The sequence below is a fragment of the Mytilus edulis genome, chromosome 6, assembly GCF_963676685.1.
Source record: "Mytilus edulis chromosome 6, xbMytEdul2.2, whole genome shotgun sequence".
NCBI classification, from domain to species: Eukaryota; Metazoa; Mollusca; class Bivalvia; order Mytilida; family Mytilidae; genus Mytilus; species Mytilus edulis.
In genome coordinates this window covers 42,462,434-42,487,143 of record NC_092349.1, presented here as the reverse complement: position 1 = coordinate 42,487,143, position 24,710 = coordinate 42,462,434, and the positions used below count along the sequence as shown (strand labels likewise).

The following is a 24,710-nucleotide window of genomic DNA, read 5'->3' as shown; positions in this document are numbered from 1 at the left end:
TTTATCATCTTAATACGTGTTATAGTGTTCTCTTATTTGTCTTTATTCGTATTACTTTGACTGTTTGGTCTGTTTTTTAGTGATATCCATTTGACGTGGATCTGTACTTATGCATCCCGTCATTGTGTTGTTTGTATTATCTTTCATTGTTGCTTTGTACGTGGGAACTTTTGTGTTTCTTTGATATATATGACGTGGCTCTGTACTGAAACATCCCACTTTTGTGTTATTGTTCTATTATAATTTTTGTATTCAAGTCTCTTTCATATTTTCTTATAATTTGTCTATTTGCCTTTTTATGTTTCTTTTATACATAGTGACGTGGCTCTTTTGTTTAGAAGAAATACACAATAAGCATATATACAAGCGGAAAGAATGAAAGGTAAACTTATATTCTGCAGAGAATATGCTTAAAAGAACTATAGACTATATTCTTTTCATACTTTGAATGACAAAATTATTTGATATCTTTTTCTGTGTGACGTTTACATTCTGACGTCAAACGCGCGATTCTCCGTCAGTCAATGTTAATATTAATTAGGATTTTCTTGTCCCAGGAATATATTATCTTATCCGTATTTGCCACAACTTTTTGGAATTGTGGGTCCTCAACGCTCTTCAACTTTGTACTTGTTTGGCTTTATAGCTATTTTAATCTGAGCGTCACTGAAGAGTCTTATTTTTGATTTTTTATCGGGGAGGGGGCTAGGACGAAATTTGAAAAAAGGCAGAACAGGATTTTTGAGGAAAAAAAAGGGCAGGATGAGCAACTTGGCCAAAGAAAAAGACAGGATGACAATTTATGAGATTACAACTAAAAAAAATGCATAACAATTTTTCATTCTAGCCCCCCATGTAAATCAAATGGTAGCTCCCTTATGTAGACGAAACGCGCGTTTTACGTATAAAATTATAATCCTGGTACCTTTGAAAACTTTTTACACCACTGGGTCGATGCCACTGCTGGTGGACGTTTCGTCCCGGCCGGTATCACAAGCCCAGTAGTCAAAACTGGTGTTGACATGAATATCAATTAAATGGTAATTTTTATACATTTCCTGTTTACAAAACTTTTGAGTTTTTCGAAAATCAAAGGATTTCTTATCCCAGGAATAGATTACCGTCGCCGTATATGGCACAACTTTTGAATTTTGGGTCCTCAACGCTCTTCAACTTTGTACTTGTTTGGCTTTATTATAACTATTTTAATCTAAGCGTCACTGATGAGTCTTATGTAGACGAAACGCGCGTCTGGCGTATCAAATTATAATCCTTGTACCTTTGATAACTTTTTACCCCACTGGGTCGATGCCACTGATGGTGGATGTTTCGTCCACGACGGTATCACCAGCCCAGAAGTTAGCACTTCGGTGTTGACATGAACATCAATTATATATGGTCATTGGTATAAATTAAATGTTTCATAAAACTTTGCATTTTTCGAAAAACTCCCAGAAATAGATTACCTTAGCCGTATTTGGCACAACTTTTTGGAATTTTGAGTCCTCAACGCTCTTGAACTTTGTACTTGTTTGGCTTTATAACTATTTTGATCTGAGCGTCACTGATCAGTCTTATAGAAGAAACGCGGTCTGTCGTTATAAAATTATAATCCTGATACCTTTGATAACTTTGATAATCTAACAATTCGGTACTTTCAATCGGTTATGGGTTGATTCAACAGACATATAAATAGAATTAAAAAATAAGAAAAAAATGAATTGAGGTTGTTAAATTTGTTATATGCTTTTTTGCTTCGTTGTTAAATATTTATTTGTTTTTATTGTGATTAAGATACTTGTGGTTCTTATATCTCCTGTCGTTATGTAATTGTTTATGATATTCTTGTATTCTAGTCTTTCATTTTTGCTATTGTGCTTTGTCTTTATGTCTTTTGTTGTTTCTTCGATACATATTTGGCGTGGCTCTATACTTATACATCCCGTCATTGTGTTATCGTACTATGGTAAATTTTTGTATTCTTGTCTTTAATTTTTGCTTATATGTTTGGTCTATATGCCATTTTGTGCTTATTTGTTACATATTTTTTTTTTTTAGTGATTTGATTATAACACTTTGTTGACCGCTGTACCCCTATTTTTGATGTGACTATCATATAAGTGAAAGGTTTAGTAAGCTATAAAACCAGGTTCAAAATCTACCATTTTCTACATTAAAAAAATGTAGAAAATGGTGGATTTTGTACCAAGTCGGGAATATGACAGTTGTTATTCATAATACATTCGTTTGACGTGTTTAAGTTTTTGATTTTAACATTCAATTAGGACTTTCCGTTTTGAATTTTCCTCGGAATTCAGTATTTTTGTGATTTTAATTTTTATTACTGGGCTGGTGATACCCCTTGGCATAATAATCCATTATAAAAGGTATCAACACAGTTGTAGTAATAATACTAATCTTCTTATTGAACATATTTTACTGCACATGATGCGCATTTCGACACTTAATGTCCTTTAAGTAACGATCAATGCAAAGTAATTCAAAATCCGAAACTTATTACATGCGTTGAAGATATGATAAATCCAAACATTACCAAATGTATACTCTTACATTCTTAGGCATTGGTCGAAATTAGCACTGGTCCGGTGGTCCGAGACCAGTAGATTTTGTCAGCTGGTGGGCAGGTGGACCAGTCGAAATTTGTTGATAAAATCACTGATTGCATCGCAATCTCTAGTACAAATAAAAACAAACTGGGAAATGCAGTGACAGACCTAGATTAGAAATGTTTTTGGAGACAGGATCTTCAAATTTTAAGTTAGATTCTGTACTTGGTCATGAACAATCAGAAAAGCACAAAAAATCTACGAGAATAAAGAAGATGAAATTACCCGAGGAATCAATGGCAGGGAAATCATTCAAACTTTAAATCAAAACATTTTGTGTTTGTCAAATGAATGTAATTTTTGCAGGACCAGTAGATTTAGAACCGGACAAGGAGATTTTTCAGTCCACAGGTCCGGCTGGCCAGTACATAAAAAAGCTTAAATTCGATCTCTGGTCTTATTTCAAAATGTTTTACCTCTCTGACATTCCGTTGTCGTTTCGAACATGCCACATAAAAACAACTTTTTATTAATATTTAAAGTATAAAATTTAAGGCAAACATTATTACAACATGATCCAATGCTATAGGTTGCATTTCTGTAAATATTGACAATGCAATTTCCCACAGGAACTCCTTTTACGGCTAAAACTGTAACACTTTTACTATGAAGTTTTGAAACTAATCTTATCCTACAATTGAAAGTTCATATGCACTACATTTTTTTTCAAAGGTCAAAATATAGGGCTGTGCGGCATATTTTCAACGTTTATATGCCCTGAACTTCTCAGAGTTTTAACTAAGACCAATTTTCTTAACTACCCCTACCTCGAATGAAAGGTTAACACAGATTTCAATGAAAACAATATGCACATGTTTATTTACTGGTAACATTCCCAAGTTAAGTCTCTGTGAGATGGAACACAGAGAACATAACTGGGAACTAGTATGTAAACAAAATTAATTTTCTATGAATATTCTAAATCTCCCCAAAAGAGGCATGTTTGAGAAACAGCTGTATTTACAAAGTGCAACCTATATGAAATTCGATAATACCAGTTCTTATTTCATGTCAACACATATGTTACATTAATGAGGGTGTATATAGTGTCTATATATAAAGGGCTAACACAATTGTTCTACAAAGTGAAGATGTTTTCAATAGTCTTCCTGCTGACGTTCAGCTTAGGTGTTTTGTCTGTTTCGTCAGAAATGTGTGACGACTATATTATCACCAGAATGGAACGTGCACTCAAGGACCTAAGAGATGATCTGCAGCATGCATATGGTAAGACAGGTATTTTTGAAAGTCCTCTTCTATAAGGGAAAAAAAATTATGTTGTCGCAAGAACATAATGACATAGTAGACCAAATATCTAACATGATTGCTTTAGGATAACACTTTTATTGAATATTCTGTATTATGTTTACTAGTGGATATTATTTAAACTGTTTCATTGTCTATATAGACTTATTTTCTAAATTCTCTTCGTTCAAACGAACATAAATTATTTATATACTAGACTATATAGTTTCTATATACCTCGACCCAATCTGTTTCTTATCTTATTCATAATATAAATAACTAAAACACTAGTTTTAGAACTTGTCAGGCACGATGACCATTCTTTTTTTTTATACATTATATCAAATAATTGCAATACATGTTTATCAAATGATAACAAATTACAAAGGTTTGTAATTGTGTAAATACAGTCCACATCACAGAATAAGTCCTCTGTTTAAATAAACTAAAAAAAATTGCCTCAACAATATACAAAAATACAAACAAAAAGTATTTAATACTGTTTTCGAATATATATGTGCTTATTAGAGTATAACTAACAAAAACTACGTGTGTACATGCGAATGGTCAACGCTCTTATCGATAATTTCAAATCGAGTCCACCGTATTTAAATACACTCGGGTTCATAAAACCTGTTACAATTCTATTGTTATATTAATAGAATTGTCATACAATAAAATTCTTCCGCCACGTACATAAATATATTTATAAATATTAATTTGAATTGAACTTTCATGAGAAACACGATGGGTGACACATACAGAGCAGGTCGATCTGCTTGCCTTAATACCCTCCAAGAGCACCTGTTATCATCCCTGTCTTTTGTTTGGTTCGGCGTTTTTCAATACAAAATTTACACTTATATTTGCACAAAAAAATATTTTAAGGTGCTATGTACCAATAATAGTTCATTTGCCAATTCCCGTTATTGACCCTGTATTAAAAGAGGGACGAAAGATACCAAAGGGACAGTCAAACTCATAAATCTAAAACAAACTGACAACGCCATGGCTAAAAATAAAAAAGACAAACAGAAAAACAATAGTACACACGACACAACATAGAAAACTAAAGAATAAACAACACGAACCCCACCAAAAACTAGGGGTGATCTCAGGTGCTCCGGAAGGGTAAGCAGATCCTGCTCCACATGTGGCACCCGTCGTATTAAGAGATCCCTTTTTTATTTGTCTCCTTTATGAGGGACATTAAAAATATTTTTACAATGGAGAGCTAGCAGAAAGAGTAATTTTACCTGTGCGTAATGTGAGTAATTTTTAAGGTTTTCAAATCTTTTAATTACATTAATTTGTTGTTGAGCCTAATACTTTTGACATCAGAAATTTCAAGTCTTTCATGAAAGTTAGTTTTACCGCCGATGCATCTGATCACTTTCAATTCAGCATGCTTTGCACTGGCAATAGCCAATTTTGTCCAGTATAGAACAAGTCTACGATTGAAAAAGGGAGGTAATTCGTTTAAAAAGTGTGTAATAACAGAATCAAATCGGTAGTTGGCAAATGGACTATATTACAAAGAAACGCACCACTGTTCCGTGCTTTCGAAAAAGCTAAAAGTATTTTTTTCCTTTGAATTTATAAGATTTTTTTCTGATTGTAACTTTAATTATTTATTTCAACAATCAGAAAGTATTTAAAGCTATTAAACAGTAAACCTATTCCTACTTTATTTTAAATTATTAAATTAATTTCTGATTAAAGTTAATGTTAGAATATATGTTATTTCGATCATAATCTGGTATATTATTCAAATATAAAACTCAAATATATTGATATCAATTTAATTGGACTGACTGCATGGCTTTTATGTGTGTTTCGTAAGATATGTTTTTCCTTTTCAGAAGTGAATAAAGACATTAAATTTGGTCCAACCTACATACGCTGGGGAAGAAATAATTGTCCAAAGAAATCTTCATTGATATACGACGGTGAGTTTCCTATTATAAGTATTTCACATATATTTTCAGCGGCATAATTTTGATACATGTAAAATCAAAGTACTGAAGTTCTGAACATCGGATGACCGCAAGTTCTTGTTGATGGTCAAAAGCACATGTCACAGAAAAAAAATCACATGCCACAGAAATAAAATCACATCTCTATACCTGAAACTGAGGTTAATGTACAGAGATTTTTTTTTCTGAGACGAGTTCGTGCGTGGATGATGAATAAATGACAGGAAATTCAACCTCACCGTAATAACTATTGTATTGTAGTGATACTAATCAGTATACACGTGTTTGTTGTTATATATTACATGTATATATATATATAATATTGTTAATGTTATGAAATAACGTTCCATCTCTTTTCTATATTATGCTTCATCCCGTCTACATTTAAAAAAAGGCATTATTTGAAAATGCTTTTTACCACAAGTGTCAATATGGGCACTAATTGGCGAATTTCTGTATTGTGGGTGTTTTATTTGTTCTTTGTGAACTCGCACCCGTTCACAGAGGCTATTCCCGGTCTGTCCAATATAATTTTCGTGACAACCAGGACATGTGACACAGTAAATAAGATTTGTCGTCTTACAAGTCATATTGGTGTTCACATGAAATTTTTTGTCATCTTTAAATGATTTCATTTTACCCGTTTCTAAATTATTTTGTATCTTGACCGCAAGCATCGCATCTTGAATCTCCGCAATACTAATCCGTCGATTAAATTCACCATGGAAACCGTATTTTTTACGCCTATATATATATATCACTTGAAGAAGGCCATTTGTTGAGCCGAAATATTTGTCAGCACGATTTAATAACAACATTTTCGTATTATAACATCTTATATCAGTACCGTTGTGCAAATCTTTAGACTGATTAATATTATATCTGACGACAAAACATTTTCATATTATTAATTTATGATCTAAACAAAAATATGATTATCAGTATTCATTGAAGAGATGTAGTTATAACAAACAATAAGAAATGTTAGATTTCGTACAAGACATTTAAGGAATCGACGAGGATAAATGGATTAAACGGAAACCTTTATTTTTAACACAAATTGAACGTTTATTTCTACAAAAAAAGGTATGACAAAACTAAAAATTAGTCTTCAAATAGAGAATGGAATGTGGAAATATGTCAAATAGACAAAAACCCAACCAAAGAGCAGAAAACAGCCTGATTGTTTAAGCTTATCACTGTGCGGTATGGAATTTGCTCATTATTGAAGGCTGTACGATGATCTATAGTTTATATATTATTGTGTCATTTTGGTTTCATGTTGAGAGTTGTTTTATTTGAGATCCTATCATTTCTTCCTTTCAATGTTTAAGCATGGTTTACACAGTCTAATTCGTACCTGTCTCGGGACGTTTCTTGAATAGTCTGACACATATAAAAACTTTAGTATGTTCTGGAAAAGATTTCTTGACATGACCTTCTTGAACCAATGGGATGCCTGACTTGGTAAAGATGAATTCCAGTATTCTTCTATGGAAGACTTCCTAATCAAACCCATGTTAAATACTATAGCTAGGAAAGACTTCAGTTCATTTTCTGTAAGCGGTCTCCAAGACTTCATTCTGGCATATCTTTTGGCGGTGGCTGCACCTTTTCTTTTGAAATTTCTTGCATAACTGTATAAAGGAATGGAGGTATATCTTAAGATCTATATTTAGATTTATATTTAGAGGACGTCCATTTGTTATTATGTTAGGACAGGAAGATTTTTATGCGGATATTTATTTTCATACGAATGCCAATATTTTTGTTTGTTCGTGCTGTCTTTGGCAAATATATTTATGTTCTTCTCTATATATAACCATGCAAGGATATTATATATATTTTGTTTATAAATCCTCATGTCTCCCCTCAAGAAATCCAAACGTTTGTCCCCTTTAAATGTTTGCCTTTTTCTCTCAAACTATTAGATGATATATGTATATAAAGAAAGGCATCGTGTAACGTGAACTATTCTAATGTTTATCTTTCCTTATTATATCTCTTCAATTTGATTCGTTTTATTTCGCTAACGAAATGAAAGTTGTATTACATTGTTAAACAATAATTGATTAAGGTTCATTGGTTTGTTTATTGAATTTTTTAATGGTACAAAAACATTGGAGACAATTTTTTTCCCTATCAGTGCTCTTTAAAAATGATTTTACAAAGTACCTGTTTGTTCTCCTGACGATTTCTTTTATCAGTTCTATCAAAAACAGCAAATAGAAATATTTAACTGGTGTTGAATTTGCTGCCGGCATGTTTCGCGCGGAATATTGTGTTCTGCTCCGGTTCTGGAGGAAAAGCTCGCATCCATGGATTGACGGAAACCATTGCGCTGAATTTTACAGCAATGACGTCACTGTTTCGTCAGAGAATAGTATATGACGTCACGAAAAAAGGAAGAATGTAGAGAAAAAGAAAGAATATTAACAGAATATCAAATTAATGTTTTTATATCATTTACCCTAACCATCGGCCAAATCGGCCCATTGGCAGTTAAAGAACACCTAAATCGACCCAATCGCCGGCTGGCAGTTACAGACAACGTCAATCGGCACGATCGGCACGATGGCAGTTAAAGGTAACGTCATTCGGCCCAGATCGGCCCGCTGGCAGTAATATCCGCGTATTTATCATGTTAATAGATCGGTTACAAACTCAAAACGAAAGTTACGTATGCAAATCTAGGCGATAGCAATACATCGGAATGCCCTCGTGATCATCTCGATGTAACAAAAGGATACTTAGATGTAATCGGTAAAAAATAATGATATAATAGTAATTACATCGTATAGTGTTATTGTATATTCATCAACAGAGAACAGGAACAGTGACCTCTTGTCTTTATTGGACATTTTTCTGGACAGCTGTCTTATGGGCAACCATTCCATATGATATCTTCTTCTGTTTATAAACTGAAGAAAAGAAATATAGGACAGATACATCAGCTAAAGTTTGTGTACGTTGATATAGCACTGGATTTTGCATGCATGTGCAAAGGTTATTGGAATAAAGTATTAATACATCAAACTGTCTGCAAGTATTATGCATGGTATTTGTATGCGAAGCACGCCGATAAAAGTATCTGGTGTCCCAATTGTATAAAAGGAATGATATATATCATGAGTTTCATATTATCAGTTTAAACAACTTCATAGATATGTGAAGTAAAACAGATGTCGTTCGTCGTATAAATTTAAATAGAAACACATTTTTGTCATTTAAGACTTAGAACTTTAAATTTTTTAGGTTACATGGCTGGGAAAAAGCAGAGTCTCAAATTAGGAGGGTCTAATTATCTGTGCCTTCCAAAAAAACCAGAGTACACAAATCTGGAGTCTCCAAATATAGCTAAGTCCTTGTTCGGTGTTGAGACCGACATTAATGGTTTTTATCCAGATATTGCGAACAAAGATGCATCATGTGCCGTCTGCATCACGAAAAATAAAGCCTCGATTTTGATGATACCTGGTCGTAAGTCATGTCCTGCAGGTTGGAATGTTGAATATTGGGGTTATTTGATGTCGGAAGGTGTTCAGACAACTGAACAAGTTTGTGTAGATAACAAACCAGTTGGTGTTCCAGGAGGGGAAAGAGATAATGGAGACTCTGTTGTTTACTTGGTTGGAGGAATGTGTGGATCACTAAAATGTCCTCCCTATGTTAACGGGAAACCTTTGACATGTGTTGTATGTTCAAAGTAACTTAAATAAATTTCTAAAAGTACTTTTTCAGTGTAAAATTTCAAACTAGCTAAGGCTCCGTGTTGAAGACCGTTATATTTAGTGTTTTTTTCTTTTACAAATTGTGACTTTGATGGAGAGTTGTCTCATTTGGCATTCATATCGTATCTTCTTATTATATACGATGGTCTTAAATAAAATTGAGAATGGAAATTGGGAATATGCCAAAGAGACAACAAGCCGACCGAAGAGCAGACAACAGCCGAAGGTCACCAATAAAAATGTGTACTAGTTCAGTGAAGATGGACGTCATACTAAGCTCCAAAACATATAAATAAACTAAGATTAAAAATACATGCAAGACTTTAAGGGCATACGATACAGTTTTGATTCCATATTTACAGTTTGCTGACAATTTGCACATAGGCTATTTTTTGTCTGATTAAATCAAATATCTAATAAAAAGTATACCTACATGTGCTACTTTTTTTGGTAAAATGAGGTTGAAATTTGATAAATTTGCTCAAAATTCGAATTTGGGGACGTATTTTTCCATTTGACAGAAATACATTAACTTTTTTGTATTAAAAGATAAACACAAGCTGTTTTTGTTAAATGATTCGTAAATTCTGTTTTATATAAATGTAGTTTAAATTGGTGCAATTTGTTTTTTTCAAATTACTCATATTTATCAAATATTAACGAATGTAGAAAAAAAACATCATTTTTTGCTGTATATTTATTCAATTTAAAAAAATTGCACTATTTACGTTTTCATGAAAATTTGCACACACTATCGTCTTACGTAATCAAACCAAATAGCGTTTTAAAAAAGAGGGGTCCAAAGAACTCGTTTTCAAGTTAAATAAGTTTGAATGCTAAAAATCAGTCGAAAACTGAATGTTTGCCCGATAAGTTGTAGTTTGACGTCGCGAAAATAACAATTTACGTTAGCAACGTCATTACCTCCCCTGTAACCGTATGCCCTTAATACAAAGGCCAAGTTCCTCTTGACTTGAGCCAGGCGCAAACATGCGGCGATATTAAACATGTTTTGTGAGATCGCAACCCTACCACTATACCTCTAGCCAATGTAGAATAAATAAATACACAGCTTCTGGGTACTGACGTTGTTTATCATCTTTATAACGTGTCATTATAATTAATAATAATAATAATGATTTAGAGAGAGTAACTTATTTGGATTACACCAATTTTCAATACAGCTCTCTTAATTACAATAATAATTTCATTAAAAATGAACAATACATATTAAATAATAACGATAAATAAAAATGTAATACAATGAACAATTATTATATGGCATTAATGTACAAATATCATGGTAAAATTCGAATACTGAGTGTGTATTATTTTTTTTTATTGAATGAGGAAGAGCATTCCATACTTTTGGTCCATTGTACGAGAAACTAGAATTATAAATCAAATCTTTATTGCAAAATAACACCCATAAAGGTCAAGCAATACAATCAAACAACAATTTTAAACAATATTATACAACTCTGTATTTTCTTTTGGATTTATAAAATTATATGAAGACTAAAATCTCGTATTGTTTTTTTTTGGGTTTGCAGAAGCTGATAACATAAGACTGGACATATATTCTGGAGCTAAGCCATGCTTTGGTGTAATCATGTTCGTCTGAACTCATTCTTGCAGTTTTAATTAACTATCTAATAGAAAGTTATTGCAATTCCCCATATTGAACAAAAATAATATAAGTGAGGTAAAACGTAAGCATTATAGCACATTTGTTTGGCTTTGTGATTTAAATTTTTCTTTATCCTTTTTAGTAAAGCTAAAGAAGAGTAAACTTTTTGTGATTATATAATCAATATGAAAAGACCAAGATAGAGATGTATCAGCAAAAATACCTAGAACCTTTTCACATGTACTTTCTTTAATATGTTGTCCATTTATGATAAGATTAATGTTTTCATTTGAAGTAACTGAAAGTATTCTTTTAGCTAGTATATTACTTATACTGTTTAGTCTGTTTTTGGTGATATCCATTTGGCGTCGCTCTGTACTTATACATCCCGTCATTGTGTTACTGTTCTATTGTAAAAATTGTGTATTCGTGTCTTTCATTTTTGCTATATGCCTTTCGTGTTTCTTTGTTACATGACGTGGCTATGTACTTCTACATCCCATCGGGCATGGGCGGTTGGCCGACATCACATCTTCACGGAAATTAGACCAATGCCAGTACAATGCATACCAAATATCATTGGTCACAAACATTTAAAAATTGTTGACACTGCAGTACGCGCATGTAGGCGAGAAAAAATTAAAACAAGAATATGTCCACAGAACACGGATGCCCCACTCGCACTATCATTTTCTATGGTTCAGTGAACCGTGAAATTGGGGTAAAAACTCTAATTTGGCATTATATTTAAAAAGATCATAGCATAGGGAACATGTGTACTAAGTTTGAAGTTGGTTGGACTTTAACTCCATCAAAAACTACCTTAACCAAAAACTTTAATCTAAAGTGGGACAGAGGGACGGACGGACACCGGACATTTGTATACCATAATACGTCCCGTCAAAATTTTGACGATCGTATAAAAATCGTTTCTTTTATAAATACACATGGGAAAATTAAAGTTCTGAATGCCTAGTTTTGTGTACACTTAACCTACACAACGCCTACTTCGACTATCGACTGCATGTAGACAAAACATGATTTAAACTACATGTAAACATTGAGTTTTATCAATGGGAACGTTACTATGTTTAGTTTATGTGTGTGTTACACTAACACAACACCGAGTTTAGGTCAATGTGAACACGGCCTTAGTCAACACCTCATAAGGAACATTCATGCCAATGGCATGTTTGATTTCAATTCATTCAGCGGTTCTCTAAAAGAAGTCATTGTATGCATTTCCCATAGGGTCCTATGTTAAACTAAGTCCCCCGCTGGCGGCCATCTTGGATGGTGGATCGGCTACAAAGTAACAACACTTGGTCAGCACCTCATAAGGAACATTCGTGCTATGTTTGGTTTGATTCCATTTAGTGGTTCTCTAAAAGAAGTCATTTGTATGCATTTCCCATAGGGTCCTATGTTAAACTAAGTCCCCCGCTGGCGGCCATCTTAGATGATGGATCGACTACAAAGTAACAACACTTGGTCAGCACCTCATAAGGAACATTCATGTCATGTTTTGATTCATTCCATTCAGTGGTTCTCTAGAAGAAGTTCAAAACGTATAAAATTAACGACGACGACAGAAGACGGACGCCAAGTGATAAGAAAAGCTCACTTGGCCCTTCGGCTAAGGATAGCGAAGATATATCGGTTAAGGATAGCAAAGATAAGTCGACTTAGAATAGCGAAGATATGTTGGTTAAGAATAGCGAAGATAGATCGGTTAAGGGTAACGAAGATAGGTCACTTAAGTCTAAAGGACACATGAGATCGGAGAGATCATGGACCAGAATCCAATGTTGACATTTGCTTAAAATATTTTAGTGGTGATGTAGTACTTCAAAACTATAGATAACAAATGTTCTTATTTTAGAATCTTTTTATTTACAGGATTAGATTAGTGATACAAATAAGAAATACCAGCTCCGTACCTCTGTAGTGTAGTAGTATAACATGTATAAATGTGCAATCATATTATTTAGTTTATTTTTATCACAAATTGGTAGTTTATTTTACATTATTTTTAAAAAGTGAAACCCTGACGGACTAGAAAACAAACATAACATGTTTACAAGAAAAATACAAGACTTGAAAAAAATGGATTATTTTTTTGAAAGCATAAATATCTAAGATACTAAACTGGTTCACAACCCCTGTAGAATTTTGGTGTACCAGTCCTGTAAAAAGTAAAATCACAAAAATACTGAACTTAGAGGAAAATCAATTCGGAAAGTCCATAATCACATTGCAAAATCAAATAACAAAACACATCAAAAACGAATGGACAAGAACTGTCATATTCCTGACTTGGTACAGGCATTTTCAAATGTAGAAAATGGTGGATTAAGACTGGTTTCATAGCGCTAACCCTCTCATTTTGATGACAGTCTCATCAAATTCCGTTATATTTACAATGATGCTTTAACTAAACAGACACAATAAAAAAATTGTCAAAATATGGGTACGACAGTCATCATCGTGTAACAATTTTAAAAGGAACAATTTAACAGAACAAAAAACATCTATCTACAAATACATTCATTGATTTGCGTGTATGACGTCAGAAAATTTTATACGTCACATATATTTGTCGATCAATGTACACGTATACAAACAATTTTAAAATTTCACATAGGCAATGTTAGCATACAGGGTTAAAAAAAATCAAAAGTATGTAAGAATAAATTTCAAAAATAGACCGAGATTTAAAATAGTCCAAAAGTTATATGGAAATTATAAGAATCCACAAATAGTTAATTCCACTACGACTTAAGATAATAAAAGACGGAACCGACTACGGAAAGGGAAATGTATATGAAAATGGACTATTGAATGATTGTGACGTTTGTGGTTCAACGTATTATGTAATTCATAATAGAAATATATCATTATGACATAAAATAGAACAATACCATACTGACGGGATCTTTTAAAGTACAGAGTCACGTTATAAGAACCAAAGAAATACAAAAAGTCGCATATACAAAACACACCACCAAAAAATGAAAGACAATACAAACACATTGACGGGATGTATAAGTACCGAGCCACGTCAAACGGATATCACACAAAACAATCCAACAGTATTAAAAAGTAATATTACTAATAGTTTAAATTTCTGTAAAAGTGTAGAACTATTACTTTCAGCTTAAAGTACAAACCAAAAACGTCAAACTAACCTTTAGAAAAAGTACCACAGTTTTGAAGTATTTAAACAGTTTTACATTGCAAAGGTACATTATCAGTCCTAAATCTAAGTACTACAAAAGTACACATGTAAGAGCAATAATATAAAATTTAATTTGAAATGAAGTTACAAAAAGAAGCATTCAATTCTGAATTGAATACTTGAAAGCATGCAGTGAGTTATTACACTGTGTATACTCGGAACGAATTTTAAAAAGCTTAAACGTACGTCTGCATATGGTCTTTCGACACAACTTTGTTCATTTAGCCCTGACAATTCATTCGATGCAATATATTTAAATAGTTATGTCAGTTACAAATATAAATGGCAAAGGAGTAGGTCCGGTAAGGACCGATTTTGGCCTCAAACTTCCAAGTTCATCTGATGAAAGATTTTGGACATTATTTTAAACACTTATGTGTCTACTTCAGTCGATTAAATTATTTACGTGAAATATTCTAACTGATTTAGTCATTAAATAAATATTATGAATGAAGATAAATGCGGCCACTCTTCCGTTTCAGACTGAAACCGTCTAAAAATTAACCAAAATTCTGAACTTTCGCGTTGTATTGTCAAAAATAGCCAATATTTATGTAACAGAAGTATTATACTTTCCAATAACAAATAGCTAAAAGTTCATATTTTCTTCTGGAAATAGATTTAAATTGTTAAAATATGTTCAACTTAAATGATATAGATTTTTTAATGTTGAATTTCAAGTAGGATTTGACAACTTTATGATTTTGAATTTGTATAACTGAAGTAAAAAATCTAGGAAATTGCTCCGACATATAGAGATATTTCTATGTATAACTGGTAAATGCTTAAACCAGGGATATCGTTACCATAAATCACTTAATACCAATTCTCTGTAAGGACCATACTATTTAAATAGGAGCTTGGAAATGCATGTTCTTAGAATTCAGTCATACTTTTTCAAATGATTCACTTCATCATATAACATTACTGTTTTGAAATATGTAGTTTTATATTTTTTCTTCCAAATGGGAAAAAGAATTAATTCTTCTGATTTTGACAAAATATTTTTTTTTGTGATAAAAAAAAAATAAGTGAGCTGGACCGAATCTAGGTCATATTACTAAGTTTCATGGGACAACAAACTTATTCTTTTTGCATAAAGTTTTCTTTCTCCAAATTTAAGAATTATTTGGATATCACACTGATAAATGGAACCAGTAATGGAGATTTATTTATTAGAGAAAGCATCAAAATACATCTTTGTAGTAACTATGTTAGCTATATTTTCACAGGAAATGTGGAGTAAGGAAAATTTGCATGCCGTATCCATGGTAACCAAAACATTTCAATGAATCAAAGTTATTTTTTTCAACATATATTAGGAGGTCCTTCAAATTTATGTTGAAATTCAAAAAATATGCAACCATGCATTTCCAGCTAATTTTGGTCATTACAGATAATTGCTTTTAAAACCTTTACTAAATTTGTCCATAGATATAAAGATTTGGTTTTGAAGTTAGGTTGTGCCTGTAGAAAACTTATCTCAAACGGGATAGCACAACCTCATTAAATTTCTACGGAAATGTTGTTAACCGTATCCGGAAATTTTAGATATGATCCTGGTAAATTTATCGGTCCTTTAAATAAACTAATTATAAAAGGTTACCAATTCAACACTGTAATGAGATCATTGAATATTGTTTTTATTGGTATAAATGTTGATTTTGTTATCAGTAAATTAAAAGCAAATAAATATTACTAGTATATTATCATACATATACAAATTCATGGATCTACAATCTGTCGATACCTGTATCTTGGCTTTGCACTTTTCTCTGACTGTTTATGACGTCAGTACACTAATTTTTTGGGATGTTGGATGTGTACAGATTGATAATTTAGCCTTAAATGTATGATTTTTTATATTAGTTGTTAGTGGCTTTGAACTAGCTGTCAGTTAACTGTGAATACTCTCAGATATGTTCCTAGTGTCTTTTTGTTGTTGGGATGCACAAGTACCCAGCCACGTCCACTTGTATTTTTGTCCATCGGATGAGTTAAGCCTTTTTCAACTGATTTTTATAGTTCGTTTTTATGTTGTATTGTTAAACCACTGTCCTAGGTTAGGATAAGGGTTGGAATCCCGCTAACATGTTTAACCCCGCCACATTATGTGTGTATGTCATAAGTCAGGAGCCTGTAATATAGTGGCTGTCGTTTGTTTATGTGTTACATATTTGTTTTTCGTTCATTTTTTTTATATAAATAAGGCCGTTAGTTTTTTCATTTGAATTGTTTTACATTGTCATGTCGGTGCCTTTTATAGCTGACTATGCAGTATGGGCCTTGCTCATTGTTGAAGACCGGTTACCTATAGTTATTAATTTATGTGTCATTTTGGTCTCTTGTTGGAAAATTGTCTCATTGGCAATCATACCACATATTCTTTTTTACATTTGGTTGTTGCAATAGACATTTTGGCTTTTGAACAGCAAAATGATTAAGTCGGTGATTGAAAAACCCACTTCAGTGTCACTTATCGTTTGATATTATCACAACGAACTATTATAAAAGTTAGATTTAAACAAATTTTGTTTTTACTTTATTGGTCGTGTATTATTATTTATAAACTAAAAGACCGTCATTCAAGTGAGATTTCCTCCTACTTTTATGTCTTGGTTGGTCTATTATGTATTATGGCTGCAATATACAAAGGCGGTGTTACGATTATTTCAGTCATTGATTGATTAAAATTTTATTTTTCATTACGTTATTATATATGGTATTTTACGATGCAAAAGATAATTTTAGTAAGATCAAAATACAAATGGGAGTCATGAGAAACCAATGTTAGAAAAGATTTTAATTTTACGTTTTCTTTTTTCTTTTTTAGACGGCACATGGGATAACCTTAGAGGTAGATATTACTGTTCTAATGGAACTTTATACTCAAGATTCGTATGTCAAATGGAACCTAACTCCAAAGATCAAGCTGATTTTAAAGTTGATGTTATATGTTGCTTATAAGAAAGATTACCAACAGAATGTGCAAAATTGAGTAATCAAACAAAAAAATGTGACCCATCCAGTATGACATACCTAATAAAATTGCATGAGAATGGAAATGTGGAATGTGTCAAAGAGAGAACAACCCGACCATAGAACAGACAACAGCAGAATGTCACCAATAGGTCTTAAATGCAGCAAGAAATTCCCGCACCTGGAGGCGTCCTTCAGATGGCCCCTAAACAAATACATATACTAGTTCAGTGATAATGAACGAACTCCAAATTATACACAAAAAACTAAAGTTAAAAATCATACAAAACTAACAAAGGCCAGAGGCTCCTGACTTGGGACAGGCACAAAAATGCGGCGGGGTTAAACATGTTTATGAGATTCTGAAGATTCTCCAAACCGAACAAACAAACAAAAATATCAAAAACAAAGCATGGTAATCGGCAAAGTATTTATAATATTCAATGTGAACATACACACTAACCTCCTTAAAATATCACACCAAAACAAAGAAAAAAAACGGGTAATACATTCCTGATGAGTACAATTGACAAAATATACAATAAATAGAATACTCCAGTAATCATCATTTTCTTACCAAATTGTGGTGAACAAAATTTTCCCTTTTTTTTTATTAGTATTTTTTTTTTGTAATTTGCATTATAAACACACAAGGTTTATTAAGACGACACCAATTACTATTCATCCAATGTAAGCACTTCTACAAATCACATTAGAATCCAGAGGTATTGTCAACTGGCTAGATGAACCAAAGCCAGTCAAACACGATAACGGTGACCTATACTATAGTTGCTGACATCTACGTATATTTTGTTCTACTGAGGATAGTTTTCTATTGGCCGGGAAATCATACAACAACTTTTTATCTTATATTATGAAAATAAGAATATATTGTTTCCTTGAAGTAAAAAAGAAAGAAAATATTGATCTGGTATCCGAAACCAAAACTGTTTCGTGATATGCTCTTTCATTAAGATGTTTTTACAATACTAGTATCAATATTAGATATAAGCTTTTAGAAGATATCATGAAACAGGTTAAGAGCACATGTCTAATGTTTTTGTTTTGAATGGAAGGCTGTTACACTACTCATACGTACTCCATTGAGTATTTTATATTAAAATAAATTGAAGTAACATATAGCGACCTAATGAGTAACTTTCTTGATTATAGGTTTAAAATTATGATATTCATAGTCAGAGTTCGTATATATCATACATTAACAAAAATGAAGAAAAAAAATATCATCTTTAAAAATGAATTTTTAAGAATTATTTTTTGAAGATTTATAGAAGTCAAACGGACTTTTATAACTTTGCAGCAATGCCACTAACAGAGGCTGATGCTAAAGCCAAGGGATTCCAGGAGATATCAGATTGTGGAGGTTTGTTATAAAAAAAAAACAATCTTGCTGAATTGACTCTCAAAGAATTTAGACGGGCTTGTTTTCCAACAGATATTCTGATATCCTATGGGAAGCAACTGTTCTCTCCTCGTCGACCCTTTCTTCTATTCGAAGGAGTAGACTCCACTAAAGATCTTCCAAAGTTAATATTCTTCTTTTACTTCACGTTTACATGTATATAGGCGATGTCTGCTCACTGAATGATATTCAAAATTTGGTGACAATGCTAATCGCATTCACCTCACCGAGACTTGAAATGAAGAATATGACAATAAGACTTCGGTCTGCGTTACTTCATCTTACATATCTATAATTAATACTAAAATTACGAGGTCCAATTTGTCAGCCGTCATCGGGTAAAAACCGCAAATCAAAGAATTCAACTCTATATATAACTAATATAGGACAATGGTGTAGATTAAAAATTACACCACTCCAGACCCTTTTGTTTTCCACATACATTTGTAATTAATATTGCCAATAATTAACAAGTTCCGGGTCTAATCCGATACCGATACCAATAGTATATTCACCTGTTAGCTATTACCTTATCTATACGTTCCGCATTTGACAGGCGCACCACCAAACGGTGTATTTAGGATTTTGCTATATACACGGGTCATAATCAAAGGGCTGACACTACTAAATTCAATCATTGTCAAATTGTTCCCTATTGTAGCTTTATTCAGCAATCGGCAAGACTTTCTAAGATAACTAATATAGGCCAATGCTGTTGATTAACAAATACCCCATTCCTGGACAGCCTGGACCTTTTGTTTTCCAAATAATTAATATTTCCAATAATTGATAAGTTCCAGGTCGACGGGTTCAAACAGAAAGATTTGAAAGCAGAGAAAACTGTGTATCTTATTATCGACATGACTTTATCAGATGACAATACCAATTACTAAAATAAGGCTTAGGCATAGTTATATACTTTCATTCAGCCGCGATATCACGGATGTGTACTTGTAGTAATTAACAATGCGGATCGATTGAGAGCTTAAAGTTTCAATTAAAAAAATGCCTTCTATTTTCCCGTGTTGTGCCTGTCATTCTATTGTAACACATGCACACGGATTATATATCTTTCATTGGATACATGTTTTACATTCAGGAGTATACTTTTCCCCATCAGGCAATCATTGACACAGGATTTCTGCTTACATTGAAGATGCAATAACAAGAATTCAAAATGTTGAAAATTTAGTAAAAGGGGTTTTATATGTGCATGATTTTTTTTAAAGCCCATATCCGGATTTCAACAATTAATATCTCTTCAGTCATGTTAGGGATCGAAAAATATTTAGTAAGCCATTTAGTTTGCCTCAATTAAGGATAGACTTGAATTTTAAAGAGTCAAAATAGAAAGAACGGCTCATATAAACCGGGGGAAATAAAAATTTAAAATCCCCCATGAACAGAGTGATATAGCATTATATATGAAATATATAATGCAAACCCAAAAGAAATAAATATAGACAAGTCTAAATTAAAAACAACATTCAAACCTATGATTGCGTTCGCAATTTTTATACGCGTGCATGCAATAAATTTCGTTGTTGATGGGTCTAAATACAACACAAACAACATTTTCCAATAGACCACGAAGATAAAATGTGTACACCATATACGGATTTTGACGATAAATGTCTCTTTAGTGATGTTAGGGATCGAACAATATTTGCAAGGCCTTATAATTTACCTCATTTGAGGATACACTCATGAATTTTAAAGCGTCGACATATATCATTGTATACGTCTAAATTTGAAATAAGTAATATAAGTGTTTACTGATTGGAGAACGGTTTCTATATATATTAGTACTCTTTTTTCTTGGGTTTTTCTATTAATATAGCATCCACCCAATGGACAGAAGGAAGATGTTTTCCGTCAATGAGTATGAGAATTTTAATCGTTCTTAAAAAAAAAGGACTATAAGGTGCGTAATTATTCGGTCAACCGAATTTACTCCAATGCTCTTAAATTTGGCTCTACATGACTTAAATAAAAGGTGTTGAAAAAATTGTACGTTTGTGACGAATTTCCATGGCAACAAAGTAAATCATGTGCAAATCTGTAAAATATCAAAATCACTTAAAACACAAAATTCCCTTTACATTTTTACCCTTCAATTCTGTCATAACAAAATCATTTTTGTCTTACAAAACTATGTGCTACAGACTTGTTTTGTGAGAACTTCAATTTTGTGATGACAAAATTCATTTGTGTAGACAAAATTCATTTTTGTCATGACAAAATTCATTTTTGTAGACAAAATTCATATTTGTCATGACAAAAGTCAATTTTGTCTAAAAGGTATGCAAATATAAGATATTTGCATACAAAATTGACTTTTGTTACCTGATATGGAAATTAAATCACAAAAGTCAATTGTGTGAGGTAAGATTCAATTTTGTGAGACAAAATTGACTTTTGTGAGACAAAATAAACTTTTGTGAGACAAAATTGACTTTTGTGAGACAAAATGCAATTTTGTGAGACAAAATTCAATTTTGTCAATTTTGTTGAGACAAAAGTCAATTTTGTTAATTTTGTTGAGACAAAAGTCAATTCTGTCAATTTTGTTGAGACAAAAATCAATTTTGTTGAGACAAAAGTCAATTTTGTTAATTTTGTTGAGACAAAAGTCAATTCTGTCAATTTTGTTGAGACAAAAATCAATTTTGTTGAGACAAAAGTCAATTTTGTTGAGACAAAAGTCAATTTTGTTAATTTTGTTGAGACAAAAGTCAATTTTGTTAATTTTGTTGAGACAAAAGTCAATTTTGTCAATTTTGTTGAGACAAAAGTCAATTTTGTGATGACAAAATTCATTTTTGTGACGACAAAATTGACTTTCGTGAGACAAAATTGACTTTCGTGAGACAAAATTGACTTTCGTGAGACAAAAATCAATTTTGTTGAGACAAAATTCAATTTTGTCAATTTTGTTGAGACAAAAGTCAATTTTGTCAATTTTGTTGAGACAAAAGTCAATTTTGTCAATTTTGTTGAGACAAAAGTCAATTTTGTCAATTTTGTTGAGACAAAAGTCAATTTTGTCAATTTTGTTGAGACAAATTTCAATTTTGTCAATTTTGTCAATTTTGTTGAGACAAAATTCATTTTTGTCAATTTTGTGTAACAAAAGTTTGTATGCAAATTAGTTCACAGAAACTTTAAGAAAATATTGATAAAACCCAGATTCAATCTTTGAATGCACATGAAGTAGGCGCATATTATATATGATGTTGTAAGTTTGAAAAATATTGTCGTTTTATTTTATGCATTGCCTACAAAAATGTATTCCTCTCATGAAAAACGAGCAAACTAAACTAATTTGAATACAAAATTGACTAATTCTTTAAAATGTTGGTCAGGTAAATATATAAATTATATCATGATATCATCGTCCGATAGCATAGAATTTCTTACATCTTTATTTGAAATTATTAATAGATTCGAGTGGATTACATGGTCGTCGATATGTTAAAGACAACGACATGGCTCTTATTTTAATATATGACGTACAAGGATACATTGCTGGAATATCTGCTGCGGTATGTAATTTAAAAATTTCTTAAACAGAGAGAGAGAGAGAGAGAGCACATAAACTACCGGTTGGAATATTTATATTTTTTCAGCAGGAAACTTTATTTTTTTTCGCCATTTACAACTGAATTAACAGTACCAAGAGGCAATAGCATTAGTTAGTTGGCCTGGCAACATTATTGTCCAAATATTGATTGTTACTTGCTTAACGTTTAGTGTCATGGTCAAAATGCATGATGTTATGATTTATACACATTCTACCAGTTATATATGACGGTATAGTGACAGCGTCTGTTATTTCGATCTATTTGATACGTACTGATTTGGATTCTTTTGTGTTTTAGAAACGTGATTTATTTTGGTTTTAACTATATTGTAACACCCATAGATCAATGTTTAATGCCTGTAGTCTTTTGGTTAGTTTTTATGTAATGTCTGTCGATTTGATGAGAATAACCTTTTCAACTGATTTATACAGTGTTTTGCTCTTTTATGTCGTGTTATTATTCCACTATCTTTCAGGGGCGTAGCCAGGAGAAAACGATGTGCAAGCAACTACCGCCGAGCGGAGCGAGGCGAAATTTTTTTGGGACCCTTTACTGCAGAAAAATGTTTTTTTTTTCGGTTTTCGGTCATATGACGGTTTAAAGAGGAGCTACATGTAAATAGGACTTATAAACAATTTATGAACGTAAAACTATTAATACTTGAATCTTCTGAATAGAGTAAATCATGGTTAATTTAATACATGAACAACACATTTTTGAATTACAGAATTTACTCAACATTGACCAAAATCTGCTCTTCGGGTCTATGCAGAAACGAACTTCTCTATTACTTTGTCAACATTCACACTGAAATCCCGATCAATATGCAGTAATGCTAGCGATGATAACCTGACGTTGTTAATTGTTGATCGTACTTTTGTTTTCAACAGACTTAATAAACTGATAGATCTGCATGGTAGCACTCGCGAGATGTTATAAACCAGCGAACGTGTTCTCCATCGAGCGACCTCCCGATTGAAATTGTCCGCCAAATACATGCCAGGTCATTTTGTATGTCTCAGACAATGTTGAGAATTATTCCTTGGTTATATGTCCTACAACACGAGGAAGCAGATACGACACAAAGAAGCTATTTTCTGATAATACCAGACACCCTCTACTCTCCAATTCCATTATCATATGGTCTACGTGTGTGAACGCAAAATATAATGAGACTTTCCAATGCTCTTTTGGCGTGTTTTCATGGTGATTGGCTCTAATAGTCTGTCGAATACATCGCCTCGGCATATTTTCAATAATATCAAAGGGTTTCGATAAATCTCGATTGGTACATCGCATCGCAAACAGATAAGCCGTACTCTGTAAAATGTGCTCCGAAACTACACGTCTTAGACTGAGTATAATAAATTCAAATCTGGTACTGTCCGATTTTTACATGATCTCCAATAAAACGTTTAATTTGAAATGCCGTTATTTAATGAAAGTTCATCAATTAAAAAAGTGACAACATATGTATTTCCTTTAACCATAATTAATTTATAAATTTTTATTTTGGCATTTTTTTTTTTTTGCTTGCCGAATCGATGTGCACGCAACTGCGTGTTAGCGTATATGGAGCTACGCGCCTGTCTTTAGTAAGGTACATGATTTAGTGCTCCCTAACATGTTTCACTCCGCACATTTTGTATTTGCTTGTTGAAAGTCAGAAGTTTGGCATGGCCATATATCAAACAGTTCAAAAGAGAAAACCATGGATGGATTTGTGTTTAGAACAACGGAAACGAACAACAAATAAGGCATACATCAAACTAAATACATGCACCTGACTTCGGACAGAAACATAAAGAATAAGGCGAGATTAAACATGTTTGTCAAAAGAATGTCATGCCACAAAGTCATGATATGCAATTTTATCAAAAACATGATAACACAGGCAAAGAAACAACTGATAAATTATACTTGGTCATATAACCCAATATGTCAACCATTCATATTTAAACTGTTGGTATACTTCACATAAGCTGGTGAAAATTATTTTTTGTACAAGTTACCTAATATATTTATTTAAAATTCAAATTAAAAAAAAAGTCACGATACTCTGAACTGTCATCATCAATTGTACGCATTACATACTTTTTTTGATTTGTCATATATGAAAAAAGATTGAGCAAAAGTGTCAAATTCATGAACTCCCTTTGCAAACAAAGTTGTCATTGATCATGTTGATGTAAAAAATATCCATCGTAAAATGATCCGCTTTTTCTACTTTTAAACACTTACATTTACATTTACATTTACATCTACTGTAAATGGATA

The 24,710-nt window shown here is 32.3% G+C and overlaps 1 protein-coding gene across 1 annotated transcript; it reads left to right on the top strand.

Moving 5' to 3' along the window:
- Positions 1-3,728: 3,728 nt before the first annotated feature.
- LOC139526094 (uncharacterized) lies at positions 3,729-9,562 on the top strand. The gene is made up of 3 exons (XM_071321245.1): positions 3,729-3,854; positions 5,735-5,821; positions 9,104-9,562. The coding sequence occupies exons 1-3, from the start codon at positions 3,779-3,781 to the stop codon at positions 9,556-9,558; spliced, it is 618 nt and encodes a 205-aa protein (XP_071177346.1). The 5' UTR covers positions 3,729-3,778; the 3' UTR covers positions 9,559-9,562.
- The last annotated feature ends 15,148 nt before the right edge of the window (positions 9,563-24,710 follow it).